Source organism: Catharus ustulatus, chromosome 13 (genome assembly GCF_009819885.2).
Source record: "Catharus ustulatus isolate bCatUst1 chromosome 13, bCatUst1.pri.v2, whole genome shotgun sequence".
Classification (NCBI taxonomy): domain Eukaryota; kingdom Metazoa; phylum Chordata; class Aves; order Passeriformes; family Turdidae; genus Catharus; species Catharus ustulatus.
In genome coordinates, this window is record NC_046233.1 from 18132229 (window position 1) to 18150489 (window position 18261).

General features: G+C 40.7%; 1 protein-coding gene across 1 annotated transcript in view; it reads left to right on the forward strand.

Annotated features, from left to right (window-relative positions):
- Positions 1 to 18261, forward strand: part of IARS1 (isoleucyl-tRNA synthetase 1) — a 97712-nt gene that overhangs the window by 22841 nt on the left and 56610 nt on the right. Inside the window, exons 10-14 of the mRNA XM_033071518.1 lie at positions 535 to 595; positions 2122 to 2217; positions 6632 to 6754; positions 8196 to 8287; positions 13951 to 14049. Coding sequence (XP_032927409.1) covers positions 535 to 595; positions 2122 to 2217; positions 6632 to 6754; positions 8196 to 8287; positions 13951 to 14049 — 471 coding nt within the window. The remainder of the gene's footprint in view (positions 1 to 534; positions 596 to 2121; positions 2218 to 6631; positions 6755 to 8195; positions 8288 to 13950; positions 14050 to 18261) is intronic.

Below are 18261 nucleotides of genomic sequence, written 5' to 3' on the forward strand. Positions count from 1 at the left end.
TGCATTTCTTGTCTGGCTCAGCTGGTTCCTCAGCCAGTCCTGTCTGTGTTGGATCATTCCCTGAGATGCCTGTGGAGAGTTTGGATGCCCAGTTTTAGAATAAGGAATGAGGCATCTGAGCTGTATAGGCTGCAATACCTTGTGTCACAATCTTCTGTACATGAAACTTCAGGTGTTTTGGATCACTATTTAGTTCTCTTGGACAAAGCTTTAGGGCTTTGTTATGAATATTGTGTTTTATCCAGAAGATTCTTGCCCAGCTTTACCATAAGGAGCTTGTCATTAATGCTTAACTCCTTTATTAATTTACATTGACTGAAGTCCATCAGGTACAAGTTGTTGACTGCCAGCAGAGGTGTATGAAAAGACATTGTTTTTTCTCCCAGTCCAAGTTACCAGAGAGGTGGGAAGTAAACTTAAGGAAATTCTTTTCATCTTCTGAAATCAAGTTCTGTTAGTGAGACGAAGAAGCAAATAAGAAAGAAAGCAGTTTTCAAGCTGTTAATCGATGTTCTTGTAAATCTTTCTCCTCAGGTTTCCTGGTATTGTTCTTAAAGGCAAGAAATACAAGCCACTCTTTGAATATTTTATTCAGGTAAGATGAACCAGTTTGGTGTTTGATACAGGATATAGAGATAAAAATAAAACCCATTCTGAGTATTCCTTGTTTATATTATAAAAAATCTTAGGTTCTAATAACAAATTCCAGGTTAGATTAAAATACCTTAAAATCCTAGTGAAAGGTTGAAAACCAGTGCTGACTTTTTTCTCTGGTTTTTTCCTTTAAGTTTTAAATATACCCAGAGTAAACACTGGATGATAGATAGAAGTTTGATTTCAGATTGCAGAGAAACTTCAATATATATTAGCAAATACATGTGACCAAATATTCTCTCATTTTCTCATCTGGTGAGTGTTGTCTACCTCCTAAGTGCAGAAACTTTGTCTTCACAAGGGAGTGACTGACTTTGGACAACAATCAGAGACAAGGCATGTTTCCAACTGAAGAGTTAAAAAGCCTTTGCTAAAAACCTACTGATGTTTCAGATTTACCTGGATGCAGCTTTTAAGCACTGCATTATAGATGATAAGAGAATATGTAGCAATAGGAGAGTGCATAGAGGATTTTTCTATTAAAAAAAAGAAATCTGATTAAAAACTGATCACATTTTTCAAGGAGGAGAGGTTCAGCATTGCTGGCCAGGCAGCTGTGAACTCCTTTAAGGGATTTGGTCATTTGTGACACTTTCTGTTCTGAAAGATATGAAGGAGTCAGCAAAGGTGGGAAAATCTCTGTAGGGAGCAAGGTCTGATATTTCTAGAGGAAAGTCAAACACAGCTGAATCTGGAAGATTGGACTGTGCATCTGAGGTTTGGAATGAATAAATTTTGTGAGTCCTTCTGTACTTGCAAGGAGCAGATGGGACATCTACAATTTTTTTCTTTAGAATGGAGAAATTATCTCAAAATATCTCCTTTCAGAACAACCCCAACCTAATTTTTTGTAACATATTCAGTTCATCTGTGACTGCAGTAATTTTTTTTTACTATTTTTGTTTTAAGGAGTAGTAAATAACTCTTTTTTTCATTATCAGTATCCTGAACACACTGAAAATTTCGTATCTTTTCTTAGCAATTTTTTTCTGGGTTTTCTCTTTTCTCTCTCAGTATATACCATGTTCTTATTCTCTGGAGAGAATAAGGAAAATGTGTGACTATCAGAGCAAACTTTTTTTAAATTCAGAGGTATAAGGGACATACAAAAATGCAGGGAGACTCCTGTACTTTTCTTGGTTGTGTCCTCACGTTCAGGAGTGTATTGATTTGCAGTCTGTTAAGCACAGAACTGTGTGAAGATCAGTGGCTTGAAGAGTAATTGACTTGGAGGCCTTCTGGAGAGGTGTGAGATCTAATCACACCTGACACTCTTTCAATGAAGTACACAGGTGTCTGGGCTGTGGGAAGTCATTAAGTCATGTTAGGGATGTCACATTTTACTGTGTCACTAATTCTTGATGCAGTTCTTTCCTCCCTTGTGTGGCTCATGGCTCTGCCAGGTTCTGAACAGCTGTTTTGCTGTGTAAAGGTATATCTATATAAACCCATATTTTTGTGTTACAGTGCAAAGAAAAAGGTGCCTTTACTGTGCTAGTGGATGGTTATGTGAAGGAGGAGGAGGGCACAGGAGTTGTCCATCAGGCTCCCTATTTTGGTGCTGTAAGTATGAACTCCACATCTGTAATGTTCATTTTGGCCAACACAGGTTACTTGGCTTTCCAGCTCCTGGGGACTCTCTCAGGGTGATTGATAAACAATCTTCCCATTTGCTGCTTAACAATGTAAGACTATCATGTAGCTTTGTATTCTCATGAACTCTACCACTTAGTGCCTGTGCTGGACTGGAGATTTTTTGTGTCCCTTGCTTTGGTTGTGTTGTGATGTGTGAGCTGAACTCACCACTGTTTTTTGTGTGCCATTGATCTCAGCTTTTCTCAGAGTCTGAACTTAGAGCTTTGAGAAGGGTTCATCTGTGGCACTGGCAGTGAAAGCTGGCTTTGCTAAGTGATAATTTTGGTTGGGAACAGCAGTTCTGCTCAGCACACTGCCGCTCTTCAGCATTTCAATTTCATTACTCACTGGGCTTTTAGAGAATGAGAAAATGCTTTCACTGCTTTTGTCCTGAGACTTTATCCCTTGGTGTGAAAGGATTTTGTTGCACTCCATTCTTTTTTTTTTCCTGCCTTTATTGTCCCTTCCCTCAGTCTGTTCTTTTTTAAGGCTAAGAGGAATAATTTTCATGGATTTAATCATTTCAGTTTTTAGACACTTGAATTAAAAGCACTAGTTTTAGCCTCATTGTCCTTTTTGTAGAGTGTCCTGTCTTCAGCCATTATCCAAAGATGCCCTCAAAAAACTTGCAGTGCCTAGCAATTAGCAATCCCTGGACCACGAGCTCTGTCATAATTTCCAGAGCAACTTGGCATTAGCAACAGGCCTCTTTGTATTCATGTGAAATAGCCCATCCTCTTCCATCCTTTTTTCCCTGCATTTTTCTGCAGGGTACATCCATTGTGGTGGTGTTTCCCTTGTCAGGATGATGGTTGATATGAAAAGATGTTCCAGCTTAATATAGCTCTGAATAAAGAAAATTGGAGTGGGCTGTGTTAGCAGTTCATAAAGAAAATGGTGGTGGCTGGTCAAGTGTCCTCAGGAGGATAAATCCTGTCACACTTGTGCTCCTCAGACTCTCCCCTGGAGCTGAATCTTGGGTGTTCCAGAGGGGTGAGAGTTGGTTTAGAGTCAGGAGCTCTTGCTGTGGGAGATGGAGGGAAGGGAAGAGGCTGCCAGCAGGAAAGGAGCTCTGGAAGAAGCTTTCTTTCCCTGGACTGCTCTAAGAGTGGTTTGTGTATTTGCACAGACCAGTTAAACTTGTTGGAAACAACTTGTTGGAAAGGTTGCTTGGCCTCTTAGAGCAAGGATTATCTGCCCTCTTTTATTTTATTTTTTAATAAGCCCATTGAGTTTTGTAAACACAGAGGAAAAATATTTTTCTCTCTCTCTCCTGGGAAATCAACAATTACTTGTAAAACATTTTTTTAGGGGAAAAAACCTGAGAGTAACAGTTAAATGCTTCATGAAGAAAAAAATTGCATAAAACATTGTGTGAGGAGAAAGTGCACAGACATCACAAACAAAACCTTGCAGTCATCAGCTAAGGAGAGGTTTGATAACTTTTAGATAACTTTTGGTACAGGGGCCTGAGTCAATGCACTGTGGTGCCTTCAGAAGGAAAGTGCACAGTGTGTTACACTTAATGCTGCTGCCTCCTTTTTGGGGTGCATGTGATTCAGTTTTGACAGCCCCTAGATTATTTGTGTTCAGAAAAGCTCACAGAGGTCCTGGTGTAAGTTCAGGATTTCATTATTATGCAGTTGGCTCTGTGTACAATCCTGTTGGTATTGCATGTTGGCCTTTAGACAGGCTTAGATGAAAGAAGGGGGATGGTTCATGGTAGCAGACAGGATTGTCTTCCTGGTTAATCAGATCCTCTGCACCTTCCTGTTGAGTTGAAGGTGAATAGAAAAGGAGTAATTGGACCAGGATGGTCAGAGGAGAAGAAATGGAGCACAGTCCTTCACAACAAACCTTGAGTCTTTGTTGCTTCCCATCAATGTGAGTCCCTTTGATAAATAAAGTTGTAAAGTTTTGTTTTTTTATTTAAAATCATACTTATGATACATGTTCTGCATTGCTGATACCTCAGCAATGTATCCTTCTCCAAAAAAATTGAAAGTAAAAATTCACCTTCATTTAGTTCCAGATGTAGTTTCATTCTCTTGTGTGATGCCTTTGCCAAATACAAGCTGCCACACCATATCAGAGCACTCTATTATTTCAGTTCAAAAGACATCAAAATTAAAGCTCACAGAACAAGACAAACCTGCATTAAAAACACTGTAAACTCATTGTGCCTCCAGATTAACATGACACTAGAATTCAGCTGCTCAGGCATTTCATCATATGTAGATGTACCTGCAGTCAACTTAAAAAGCTTTAGTAACACTTGTATTTGCATACAGATTTTTAATTTGCAATACTTCTAGTGCCTGCTCAGACTGTGACACACAAGTTTTATAGATCTGTTACTGATGCACTTTTTCTTTAGTACCTGACAGTTTTGGCAAATGTGATGTTGGTTTTTGCAGAGGTGCTCAAGGTGAACATTTGCCTTCAGGCTTCTGTTGGTTTTGTTAAAATTTCACATAAAAAAGCTTTTGATTTCTCACAAATGAGCTGTTTAATAGTTTCTACTTATTAATTGTGTGTATTACAACTTCTGTGTGTAATCCTTTGAGGGATTTTGAGGTACAAGAGTGACCACTATAACTCCTAACCTGGAAAAAAACCTGATGTTGCTCTTAGCTTTTATTTAAGCTCAGGACTTGTGGATTCCTTGTATGTGCCTGAATATATTCTTGCTTCATGGTTGCTGAAGGAGATCTTCATTAAATCAAATGGCAGCTCAGTCTGGAGAGCTTCCATTCATGTTCAAGTTGCTCAGAAGCAGGGAGTGACTGCAGAAGGGCAGAGCAGCAGAGCCCTTTGTGTCCCCTTGGCTGCAGCAGTGCTCAAGTGCAGCTGGAGCACCTCTTGAGCGAGGTGCTGCCCAGGGCAAGGCTTGTTGTGCTGCCTTAGCAGGGCTGTGAGTGTGCCAGGCTTTACAGTCTGTGCTGGCTGCTGCTTCAAAGCCTTTAACAGCTCACTGCCAAATCAGGGCTGACATCAGCTCTGTCATCTGGCCTGTATTTTAAAGCCCACAGCTCCCAGTCCCTCAGCAATAACAGCTGAGGAAAGGCCAGCAGAGAAGGGGCTGATCTCAGCCATGTCCTGGCTGCAGGAGCTGGGTGACCCAGTGCAGTGAATAACTGTGTGATGCTTTCTGCAGCTGCTGGGCAGGGGAAGAGGCTGTGCACTGCTGGGAGTGCTGGAGCTGCAGGGATTTGTTGTTTCTATGTGTAGAGCTTTGGTCCATGAAGCAACCAACTTCCCTGTCTGGGGATGAGTTTCATCCTTGTGAAATACAAGGTCTAGTTTGGGGCTCAAGCTGGGAATTGCAGGGATAGTGGGGACAGCTGAAGGGACAGGATGAGGCCACAAAGGACATGGAAGTCCTGCCCTGGCACTCCAGAGCTGGCTCACCTGTGTTTGTTAGGACCAGGGAAGGAGAATTCAGGGAACACTGGCCTATGAAATGTGTATTTACACACTGGCTCTGGTGGGGTGTCCTTGGTCAGCCTGAGAGGGTGCTTTAGATACAGCTGCTGTGCACCCTGCAAGGCATTGCTGTAACTGGGTAAGATACAGATTTACTGTGACTTCAGACTTGAAGGTAAAATCTGAACTTTTCTATCCCCCTACTAATTTTGTTTTAATCTTTTCTCCGATGCCATTATTGTTCAGTCATGTTCAGGAAAGTCTGAGGTAACTTTTTTTTTTCCTTACTGCTACAGGAAATTAAAAATATAAGTGGAGACTGGCCAGGAAAAAAACCTGTGATGTTGTCCAGGTGTGGTTCTTGGTCAGTAGGATTGCCCATGGGCCAAAAAAGATTGAGAAATACAGGTTTAAAGGCTTTGCATTGTTAAGACATTCAGAAAATGGGACTGCTTATGTGAAATGCCAGAATGAAAATGATTAAAACAACCTGCTTTCTGAAAAATGCCTGGAGAGCTGGGAGATCCAGGCTCTGGCTGGGACAGGAGCAGGATGGAGTGGTTGGCAATTCTTTTGCCATGCAATGGTTGCCTGAAGCTGTTCACTCCATGAGTGTATGTGTGTACTCAGACACATAAAATACACGTGTGTATGCATTGATGTGCATAGAAAAGCACACACATATCCCCTATACTAGGTAGGAGGCTGAAGAAATCATAATTTTCTGCATGAATAAAATTACAATCCTATAAAACAAGACTTTCTCATAAGTATTTGGGATTAGTGAAGGCTGAGTATTTTGCTATTCTTGTCCAGTCATCACATTGTCTGTTTAATATTTAATTTCTGTTTTAAGGGATGGATATTTTACCAAGTATTTTGTATTCTTACAGCTTGGTGCTTATCTCTTTTGCAGGATGATTACAGAGTCTGCATGGATTTTAATGTCATTCAGAAGGACTCTGTGCCTGTGTGTCCTGTTGATGCATCAGGCTGCTTCACAGCAGAAGTGGCTGACTTTGCTGGGCAGTATGTAAAGGTCAGTGGGCCTAGAGACAGTAAATTACTACTTTATTCAAGATACATTTTCTAGATGGCAGAAGCTTTATTTTCTTTCCCTATATGGGCTTGTTTTCAATGTGTGACTGGTATCTGGATAAATTAAAATGCATTTTAATATTTGCAACAAGATTGAAATTGTTTATTCAGGAGCTGAGAAAAAAGCTGAAACACAGGTAACGTGTATCTGTAGTGAGGGCAGCTGAGTATCCTGTTTGCTGCTACTCCAGAGAGACTCACTCTGTGCTTTTTCCTGAGACAAATGTCATATCCAGAGTCTCCAGGCACATGTGCAGGGCATCTCTCACCTCTGGATGACTCTGAATTCCCAGGTGCCATCATTAAGTTTCTCCCAGCCAGTTAATGTAATGTGACTCACTAGAAGGCAGAAATCCATTCAAAGTCATTTTCCCCACTTGGGGGCTGTGTTGCAGAATTTACTTGCCAGTAGATGCAAGAGAATCCCTGGAAAATGAACCCACAGGAACTCCACGTTGCTCCAGATACAAATCTCCCTCTTAAATTCCATGTCCTGAGATAACAAATTGCTTTTAGCCCTGCTGCTGCAGTTTGATACCAAAGCATGTTCCTGTAAACCAATGCAATACAAGATTTTAAAGTCTTTGTCAATTAAGTTGAGAATTCAATCAGCTGTCTTTCCTTCCTGCTTTATGCATTAAGGTAAATAAGAGAACACTGGAGGCTCCATGTTTAGCTTCTTGCTGGCAGAAATCTGAATTTAAGGCTCTTGGAAAATTTTCTTATGATACTGAATTTTTCACTCCTAGATATTTGTGTATTTTTTCCTTAATGTCATATTGACACTTGCATGTTCAATAGATTGTCTTAAATTATCAATATACAGCTTTCACTTCCAGCTTAGCATGTAAATCCCAGTTAGTCAGTGAGGTATTGTGAAATATGCTTCAAATTCTGAAATTTAGTTCCTACTTTAGAGGAGTGTGTTATCAGGAAGTTTGAATATTAGGTAAAAAGCACTGTGTGATTTCCTGCCATAAAATGAGAAGACTCAATCATTAGGATATTAAATAATGTGGTTTCTGGCTTGTGTTGGCGCTTCAGAAAATTTGCATTTTACACAAAATTGTGTGTATGTTAAAAGAGAGTTAAGGGTAAAAAAGGACTGATCCTTTCATTTATAAATTTTAATTAGCAGAGACACATTGAAGACACTGTAAATAAACAGGCTTGGAGAGAAAATAACTTTGCAAATTTAGTGTTTTACAGTGCCCCTGCAGGAAATGTATAAACTTGATAGAAACTTTGTGTGTGTGAGTATAAATGCTGTGTTATGCACAGTTATTTAAAAAATTAATTTGAATATCTGAGACAAATCCTGTAGTAGTTTACGGAGTGAAGTGAGTATAAATGTGTAATCCAAGGAGAATGTGTGTTTTTAGGATGCAGATAAGCACATCATCAGGTGGCTGAAGGAGAAGGGCCGGCTGATCCACAGCACCACCTTCCAGCACAGCTACCCCTTCTGCTGGAGGTAAGCACAGACCTGTAACAGTGGGGGGTGTTTGCACCACTTAATTAGCGATAGTCTCAGTCTCTGCTGCCTTCACTCAGAGCCAGGATTAAAAAACTATGAAGGAAACTGATTTTCTTGTGTTCAGGCTTGGTTGTTTATTAAATCTTATTGAAAGTACAGAAAGTTCAGCAGCACTTCCAGCCACCTGCTAGAAGTGAGGAAAATGGAGACAGATCCAGCTGCTACAAGGTCTCTTAAAGCTAAACAGTCCAATAGAGAATTAACACCTATATTATTTATACTTTTAACCCAATAACCAAATTCTCATGACCCTCAGTGTGACACTGACCAACCAGAACTACAACCTGAAACCATGAAGAAGGAAGATGAGCACCCAAAGAGACACCACCCAAAATCCTCCAGCTTGTCCCATACCTATTACTATACTATAAAAACCTCAAATTTCAAACCCTTCACCCTGTGAAAGCACACACTTCTATTTAACTACACAGCCATGATTTTAACTCCATCACTCAAATTTGGAGCCTTGTCCAAGGCCTCAGACCAAAAGCAGTGTTCTGCAGGGGGTCAGTGCCTGACAGCACAGAAAGCTCAAACCCCCAGGTCTCTGGGATCCAACACAGACCTGCACCTGCCTTTGAGTTGAGCTTTCTAACAGAGAAATTCTTCAGGATTCTCCCATATTTACCCCCCGCCACTTATTTTCCTAACAAAACTAGAAGTAACACTGAGATTATGAATTTAGAAAGCTCCGGTTTTGATTTAGTCAAAGAATTTTTCTTTTTTTTTTTGCCATAAAACTGATGCATTTGGGTGTAGTGCTGAAATTTAGTTTCTATTTATGATTTTAAATGTGTGTTTTTATGGTTGGTTTGCTCATTTCTTGGTGTAGAACTCCTAACTAACCACCTCTTGTAAAAAATGTTTTTTAAGCAGCTGAGTGATGGGAAAGGATTTTTTTTATAGTTCTTTAGATGTTTGTGTTAAAGCTTTGTATGTTTTGAATAAAATGGATAAATACAGCTCTTTTAAACCTTGTAGGATGACTTCTTTGAAAGAAGTGTGTGGAAACATCCCTAGGTGAAGTTCTCTGGGAAGTCTCCATATGGAATTTTCCATGGGCTTTCAGTATCAGTGAACAAACAAATTTTGATTCTGAGGAATACAAGCTATACAGCTTTAATCTAGAAATGAAGCTTGTTTTTATTAGTGTCCTCCCTGGTTTGAAATTTCCCCAATTGCTGTTGTAAAAAATCACCAAACAATATCAAATTAAAAAAAAAGAATCTTCAGTAATTTTTTGGTAGAGTATTAAATTATTTTTATGAGCAAAGACACACTTAAAATAAAATAGCTACAGTAGTTTCACGAATACAAGCCGCACGGATTATAAGCCGCACCCCCGGTGCCTCGACAATGTTGCTGTCTTTGTCAATAGATAAGCCGCACCCCGAATATTAGCCGCACTTTCGTTCGTAGCGAGAATCCGTGCGCAGCTTTCACAAATTGGCCAATTAGTAACAGGATCGCGGCATAGCGGGCTTTACTGGCTCGGGGCGGGGCCAGGCAGGCTCGGCCCGCTCATGGTGGCCGACGGGGCCGGGTGGCCCAGCTCAGTGCCACGGCTTGGCGGGGCTGGCCGGGTGGTGCTGCCACCGCCACCGGGCTCGCTGGCCCCCCTCTCCCGTCAGCACCGCCCCGCTGCCGCGTTCGCTAGCCCCGCCGCCGGGCTCGCCGGCCGCCCCCTCCCGTCTGCACCACCGCCGCGTTTCCTCGCCCTGGCCGGCACTGCAGGCCCCCGCACCGCCAGGCTCCCCCACGCTGCTGGCCCCGATTCTGCTGGGCTTCCCCCGCTGCCAGGCAGCCCCACCCGCCGGCCTTCCTGCTTCTGCCATGCTCCCCTGCCCTGCTAGCCCCAGTTCTCCCGGGCTCCCCCGCCCTGCTGGCTCAGGCTCTGCCGCCCGCCCCCCACACTGCTGGCCCCGCCTCTGCCAGGCTTTCCCACCTCTGCCGGGGCCGGCCGGGCTCCAGCTTGGCTTGGGGCTGCCGCGGGCTCTCACTTCCGTGTTGGCAGCTTTTAGAATTTTGTTAATGTATTAGCCGCCCCGGAATATTGGCCGCACTTCCGGGTTTCCACCAAAATTTTGGTCAAATTGGTGCGGCTTATATTCGTGAAATTACTGTAATTTAATTATCTGAAATGGCTTGAAGATTTTAAGTCCTATCTGATGTACACAGCACCTGTACTGAAATAACTGTGATAAAAGCTCATCTCTCTGTCTGGCTCTGACTCTGCCAGGTGAAGTGTTCTAGGAGGGTACATTTATCTTTAATTTATAGCAAAAATAACCTTTGCTTGCTCTTGAACAGCAGAATTGGTTTGTTTCTAGCAGCTGTCTAGAGGAAGAAGGGGAATTGCTCTTCAAGTGTTACATCCTTGATGATTTGGGACAGTTTTTGAAAAATGGCAGCCCCAAAATCAAGCAATGCTTGTGTTTTTCTTGTGTAGCAACTCAAATATCCAGTCATGGCCTTCTGAGACAGAGCAGGGATGTAGAAGTGCTGATTCTTTAGGAGATCCTTAATCCTGCCACTCTGTTGACATTTTTGTTGATTGATGATAAGTTGCAGGCAGCACCTAGCAGCAAATTATCCGGTGGGAAGAACTGAACAATGGATTCTACTTGAAAAACTCATTTCACTGCCATCACAAATCAAACCATAATTGGAATATGCTAAAAGTAGAAGAGTAGTTCTTAACTTTGAACATACTTATAAGTTACTTTGATGAATGTAAGAAAACTTTGATATCAGGCTCTTCTTAAGGTACTACAGCTTTTCCCTGAAACCAGGCAGTTGTTGAATGCTTGAGGTGTTGAGAAATTTGCCTTTTTTTTTTTTACATATAATGAAATCAGGGTCCTTCTCTGTAGTAATTTTCTGGCAAAACTAAAACTTTAAAATATGAAAAACACAGCAGCTTGGTAAGGACACAGTAGATGGTTTTCAGTTAGAATTTCCTTTTATTGGATCTTCTGAAAATGGAGGATATTGGTCAAAAGTCTGTGAGATCTTGGGAGTCTGTGTGATGTGGGCAGCAGTTCAGCAGCTGTTGATTGGATGTGATAGCTGGAGTGTCCCTCACAGCTCCTGCCTGCCATTCCTTGGGAACAGTATTGGGAAGCTCTTCCACTGGCAGTTAGGGAGTTTGGACTTTTCCAAGCCAGTGAAGGCAAAGCCAAGAAGCATCTTTGTAGCATAGGCTCAATTATTGATCATTTGGTTTCTAAATTAGAGGAAAATGGAATAAGGTCACAATTAATGTGATTTGAGTCTTCTGATGTGATTCTAAAGGATCTGCCTGTAAGGGGAACAAAACTTTGGGACAGAGAAGAACAGTTAGGCAGGAACTTTATAAGCATCAGACATTGATTTAAGATCTGAGTGGTTTTTCCCTTGTGTTGATGGAAACCAAAACCCAGCAATGGGTATTTTTCATTTGAATCTACAGTAAAATCCAGTTAAATCTGGATTCTTCATCCTTCTCACCAGTCATGAAGGGCAGAAATATTGGAGGTGTCATTGCTGGGGCAGATGTTAGTGTTTTGTTCTCTGCAGCCTCCTGCTGAGGCACTGCTTGGTAGTGCAGCCAGAAGAAAAATATTCAGGGAAACTTTGCTCTCTCCCCTTTCTTGTAGGGAGGAATAGAGTCCTGTGGGTGCTGGCAGTGGTTATCAGGTGTTACAACCTCAGTGTTGGGTGGAAAGCCTGGGAAATGTTCCCTTGCTTGGCCCTTGTCATGGATCCTCCCTGTCTGCAGCCAGCCCCAGCTGCTGCTCTCTCCTCACAGAGCTGGGGTGCACAATTGTCCCAGCCTTCCTTTTCCAACATGTTAAGACCATGTGAGAAATTTTTAATATCAGCTTTTTGTTCTCCATGTTTCTAGTTAATCAGGATATTGTGATGGCAATTCATTCTTCAGCACATCTGAAACAAGATACTCAGTGAAATCAAAACACTTGTAGCTTGGGGAATGCTTTCTTTTTTACTGAGATCTTGGTGCTCTGTGAGAAGTAAGCACTTTTTTAGTTGTTAGGACTTAAATTTGCATAGCAAACCGTCAGTAGGTTTGCATTTAATAGCTGGGACACAACTACAAGATTATTACTTAGAGCTGTCACAATTTCTTTTAAGGTTATAAGTACTTTAACACTTAAGCACATTGAAGCATGGAGGTTATACTTGAAATGTCTTTTGAAATAATAGTGTTAAAAGAAACAATGTGGTTTTTTATTATTGGTCTTTGTGCACTGTGAGTTCAGCTTTTAATGTCTGAACAACCTTTGCTGTGGGTTTTATTTTGTGGGTCAGGCAGGTGCACCTTTAGCAAGTGCTGGCACAGTAGCAATTTTAATTTACATCATAATCTGCAGTAGTTGGTGGATTTCAAATGTGTTCTTGCTATGGATATAAGTAAAATGAATTAAACTTTGGCTGTTTGTAGTGCTGACTGCACATGGGAGATAACAGCAGTTTCTCAGCATCTTTGCTGGTGAATTTTTGTGTATTGCCAAGTTCTGAACCAAAGTGACTTAAACAAAAGTAGTATTTTAAGAAACATTTTGTGGGGTGGATTGATGCTAAAGGAGAATGAGCTTCTTGTCTCAGTGTTTGCTCCTCTGTAGCCACAGACAGATCCTATCCCCTAGGGCTCTCCTCCCTCTTCATAATGGAATAATGGGGTAGATGTGAAGGATTAGAAATGTCTGAGCTCCTTACAGTGACCTGTGCCCATGTTGGATCCCAGGTTCCTGTAGAAGGATGTGCTGCCTGAACAGTTATTCAAGGCTTTAAGCAGTTATTATGGAGCAGATAAATCAGAGACTGGACTGGGACACTGCAGTCAGATGCTTGGAGATACTGATTTTACCAAGTAATTTAGGAAATTGCTCAATCTGTGCTGTGACCAATTGTGTTTCCATTTCTAAGCAATCCCAAGTTGTGAAACAGCTCTCCTCCTGTATGGATTTTCTTTTATTGCTTGTTGAAGCAAGGAATGTGTTAAGATATATTTAAAACTTCTTTTATGTGCTTATCTGAATTTCTTGCTTTCCCTCTCCTCCTGGAATGGAACTTTCTTCTGGTTTACCCTGGGTGCTGTTACTTCTTTATGATTTGTGATTATTATTTTAAATGCAAATAGTAAAAACACAGCATAATGTTCCTTGGCTTTTCAGGCTCATATACACATAAAAAATGATGCAGAATGAGCTCATGTGGAAGACTGAAATATGACTCATTTTAATAGTTACTGGAGTTCATAATGTTGTACTATGTAGGAGCACAAATTTCAAATTCAAGTATCATTTGAACATTCTCATGATTGCTCTTGCTATACAAATTCCCTGAATTACTGGTTTGAAGGCTGTAAAATTTTTTTTCATGACTGGATTTCAAAATAGTAGCTCACATTAGTGTAACAGTTGATGTAATTTAACAAACCAAACACACCCCAACCTTTAACTGTGATAGTATTTCAGCAACAGCAAAAGTCTGTGGAAAGGGGACTGTCATGTGCAAAAATAAATATTAAAGAGCACTTTATAAATAATGTAGCATTTAAAGATGTTTTTGTTTGTTTTGTTCCCTTCCCTTCCCAGGTCAGACACTCCGCTGATCTACAAAGCTGTGCCCAGCTGGTTTGTCAGGGTGGAGCACATGGTGGAGAAGCTGCTGGAGAATAATGCCCAGTGCTACTGGTAATGCCTCCTGCAGAAATCTGTTTTATTCCTTTCCCTGGAGGTGGGAGTGCAGGGGATGTGTGCTGGAACACTCCAAAGCTATTCCACTGCTCCTATGCTCACTCTGCTTCATACTTCCACTCTTTTTCAGCCACTGCTGCTGGGACCAGTTCTAAACAGTGTTCTATCTCAGTTTTATCAGGGTTGAATATTTCCTGGTAATTTACAGGGAAATACACTCCAGGATCATTCAAAGTGCCCTCTGATCATGTTATGCAAACTTAAACAATCCAGCATGAGAGAAACTGCAGAGAATTGTCCTGCAGAAGCAAGGAGGTGTTTCCAAAAAGGCTCCACCTGAGACAGTAATAGAGGCAGCTTAGTGCTGTGTTTATATTGTTCCAAATTAAACTAATTTTTAGAAAACTTGTGGGTTTTTTAATCTAATTATTAGAGATAAGATTGATTACTTCATCATGAGTGCATTTGAAGAAAAAATCCACACCCACTCTCCCCCCAAACACCCACAGAAAGCTCAACCCAGCTGCCCTAATTGTTGTAGGTAAACTCAGTTACACAGGTTTAAAGAAAAAATATTTCGCTAATGGCAAAAATGAAATCTTGGCATTGTATAGGTAATGTGAAAAATACTTGTGGGAAATTTGTGTAGAAAGCAGATGAGGTTTAAATAACCACTTAAATGCATTATTAAGTGCAGTAAAAGAACTGTTGGTGCTGGTGGCCTTTTAAGGACTCAGTCCTGGGTTTGTGGTGTGTTAGTAACAAAAGGACTTTATCTTCTGGCACTTTCATAAGCTGCATTTTTATTTTCCTTCCTCTAATCAATCAGTTGTGCCTGGGAGGCTGAGACCTCCCAGTGAGTGAGGAAAACTTGGGAGATTTACAACCTCATTCAGCTTTCCATGTGAGGACTGCAGGGAGAGCTGGGATCCCACCTCTCTCCCACCACGGTTGCCTCTTGTAAAGAAGGTGACTCAACCTCCATTGAGCAATTACAGCTTGTGCTGTCGTTTTTTCATGGACAGTAGCTTGCAATTAAATTCTCCATGAGCAGCTTTTGCATAACTGCTTAGGTGGTATAGGCACTGTAAATCCTGGGATCTGTGGGAAAAGTCAGTGATCCGGAATAGAGCCTGCCTGGCTGGCTTTGCCAGCAGCACATGCCCAGTCTGCCTGTGTCAGGAGAGTTTAGGGATTAGTAAGTGTTTTCTGTTTTCCATAGCAGAACATACTGTGATCCTCCTTTGGGGCAAAAATAAGCTGAAGAGGGGGTGAAAGTGTTTGTTCTTAGCTTTAATTAGCTTCCTCAAGATGCTTTCACTGTTGGGATGACAGTAGACCTGCATACTTAATTTCTCACAGAAATGTAATGATCCTGGTAAGGAAGTGCTTGAATGGATGGGGTTTGATTTTCCAGAAGCAGAGCTTCAGGAAGAAGCTGCTAAACGACCTCCATTCATCCAGGAGACAATAATTAGTAAGAATTAGTGATCAGCTTGAACCATGCCTCCTGCATGTTTGGGTTTTCACTGGTGCTTTCTGTAAGTGCTGAGTAGTGGGGATACAAGTGGAAGCAAATTTTGGAGCTGCTCTTGCAAAGGTTGGGTGAGAAGAGCAGGCAATGACATCATTTGGCAACTTTCAAAATGCTTGGAATTACAGGAACCATTTGTCCTTTAGGCAGTTCTGAGTCTAAGCACAATTCCATACATATAACTGATTTCTCAGGATTCCTGTTAAAACCATGTGGTCTTAGGGTTTGTGGGAAGCTTTTTTTGTTGGGAATATAGCTGTAAGAGATTATGATCACAGAATTATTAATGAATAATATGTATTTCCAGTATGACATTTCATAGTTATTTGAATACTGGGTAATCTTGAAGTTGGCTTTTAAAATCCAGCTTTTATAAAGAATAAGGGAGTGTTTTTGAGGTTTTCTTCCTGTGTTCTCCATTGATACCAGTTTTGTTTGGGCTGTAGCTGCTGAAGTTGGCACTGAGACTGCTGGCCTTCTGCAGTATTCATTTATTTAAATTTTGGGAACTCCATCCTTCCCAAAACCTACTTTTTCTGCTTTTGGAGAGACTTGATCTCTGAAAGTGTCACAGGAATAATATGTAGCTTTTTAAAAATTTATTTTTGGACTCTCTAGGGCTTCAGCATGTCCTGAAAATGAGAAAATTTGGGATAAATGCTTTTCAGACTATATTAACCTTTACAAAATGGGTTTGACTGCATTGCTTTTTATATTCCTATAAATGACTGATAGCTATATTGTCCCATAAGAATAGCTGCCCTCTTGATAGATATCCTTTCTGATGAAATAGATTAAACATACTTGGACAAACTTTGCAACCTGATTGCATTTCTAATTAGTTTTTTAGTGAATTACCCAACTTATAAGGCCACAGTCATTCAAAATTTATTAAAACCAGCAACTCTATATTCATTTTTCAAAATGAATTTAACTATCACTTCCAGTAATGGTTACATGAGTAATGTGCCAGCATTTTTGTAAAGCCAGAAGCCAAAAATCCCTCTCTGTTCTGTCACATCCTTATTTCAGTCAGGCTGGGAATTAACTTGTGTTGGATGTTGATGAAAATGCACAATTGGAACAGTATTTAGGGGCTGCTTTCAGCCTTAAATTGAAGTTCCCTTACTGAATGTTCTTCACTGTGTAACAGATTATTTAAAAGAAAATTTAAATGAAAGAGGTTATCTTTTGTTTGGCATTCAGGCACCCACTACTGCTGTATTTGAGATGAAGAGGAGCAGATTTGGCTGCCATAAAATCCAGGCTTGTCAGATCTTGGCTTTCTGTTCTCTTGATAAGGAAAGTTGGATGCAGCACCAAGGTGCTGTCTGGATTTCAGCCTTAATTATTGTCACCGTCATTTTCTCGAATGGTTTGTTGAAAAAGCATTTTTTATGTACCACAGACTAAACCAGGCCACTTTAGATTATAATTACAATATAGGACTAATTCCTCTCTTCAATGTTCAAAGTTGGTATAAATTGAAAATTTATAAGTTACTGTAAGCAATAAATCCATACAGTTTATAATAGATGAGCTACCATAGTATGAATTCTCTTCTGGCAGTGGGTGTTACATTTCTGTTCTTGCAGACTGATAGAAAAGACTCAGTAGTTTGTATTTAAATATCAGAAATATTGGCTTTGAACTCTTTTTTTTTTCTTTTTTTAAACCTCCTTCACTTAAAGTTCTCCTTCAATAACTCCTGAAACAGTCACCTGTAAGTGTTGCCAAGTTTCTGATGTTAAGGACATTGTGCAGTCCTGACATTGTTTGCCTAAGATGTGCAGCATTTGGAGTAGTGGAAAAATGAACATCAGTGGAAAGAAAGCAGTGATGGGAGACAGGGACTTCAAAGAAACCAAACCTTTTGTTCTGGCATCTTCTCACCCTTCAAGAATTCAGGTGGTGTAATAAAGAGCTTGATGTATGGTTGAAGGTATTACTTTCCTGACTTCCATCACTTAAGCTGTTTGTTCTCACTGGAAATGCCACCCACAGCACATTTCTGTGAGTGAAGTTAAAGTGAGAGTTTTGCAGCTCCTGTGTGAGCCCAGGTGTCTTCTTCTGTGTCAGTCCAGCACATCAAGCTTTGGAGAAGCTTTTGATTCTGGGCATTGTAATCTTTGCCCACAGAACTGTCTCCCACCCATGGAAAGGTGAGGTGTGATCAGGAGTGATGCCTGTTTGTGTCAGAAACCCCGAGGCTGTGCAGGGGATGGGCTGTGGAGCCCACCCACAAAAGAAAGCAAATGTTGTCGTTCTTGCTCAGATGAGGAATCTGAGTCTGTAGCAGGACAACAGAATTTTAAATCATAACAGAATTTTAGAACAGTAGAAGAAAATCAGTGAGTCCTTCTTTTCTTCTTTTACTGTTTGTTTATTATTAGAAAGTTTCACAGGACATTTTCTTTCTTGATTTGTTAATATTAATACATTTCATCTCAACAGTTTTAAATGCATGGTGTGTGTAGCTTTTTTCATTTTTTCTTTTCTTTAGTATCACCATGCAGTTGTAACTCTTCTTTTTGAGTCATCAGTCACACTTTTCTTGCTGAGGAATCATGAATACAAATGAGATCCTCCCTCTAGTAGCAATTGTGATGTGTACAGCAACGTGGAGTCACTAGATGGCAACATTTCCCGAGGAAAAATCCAAATTAGAGGCATTG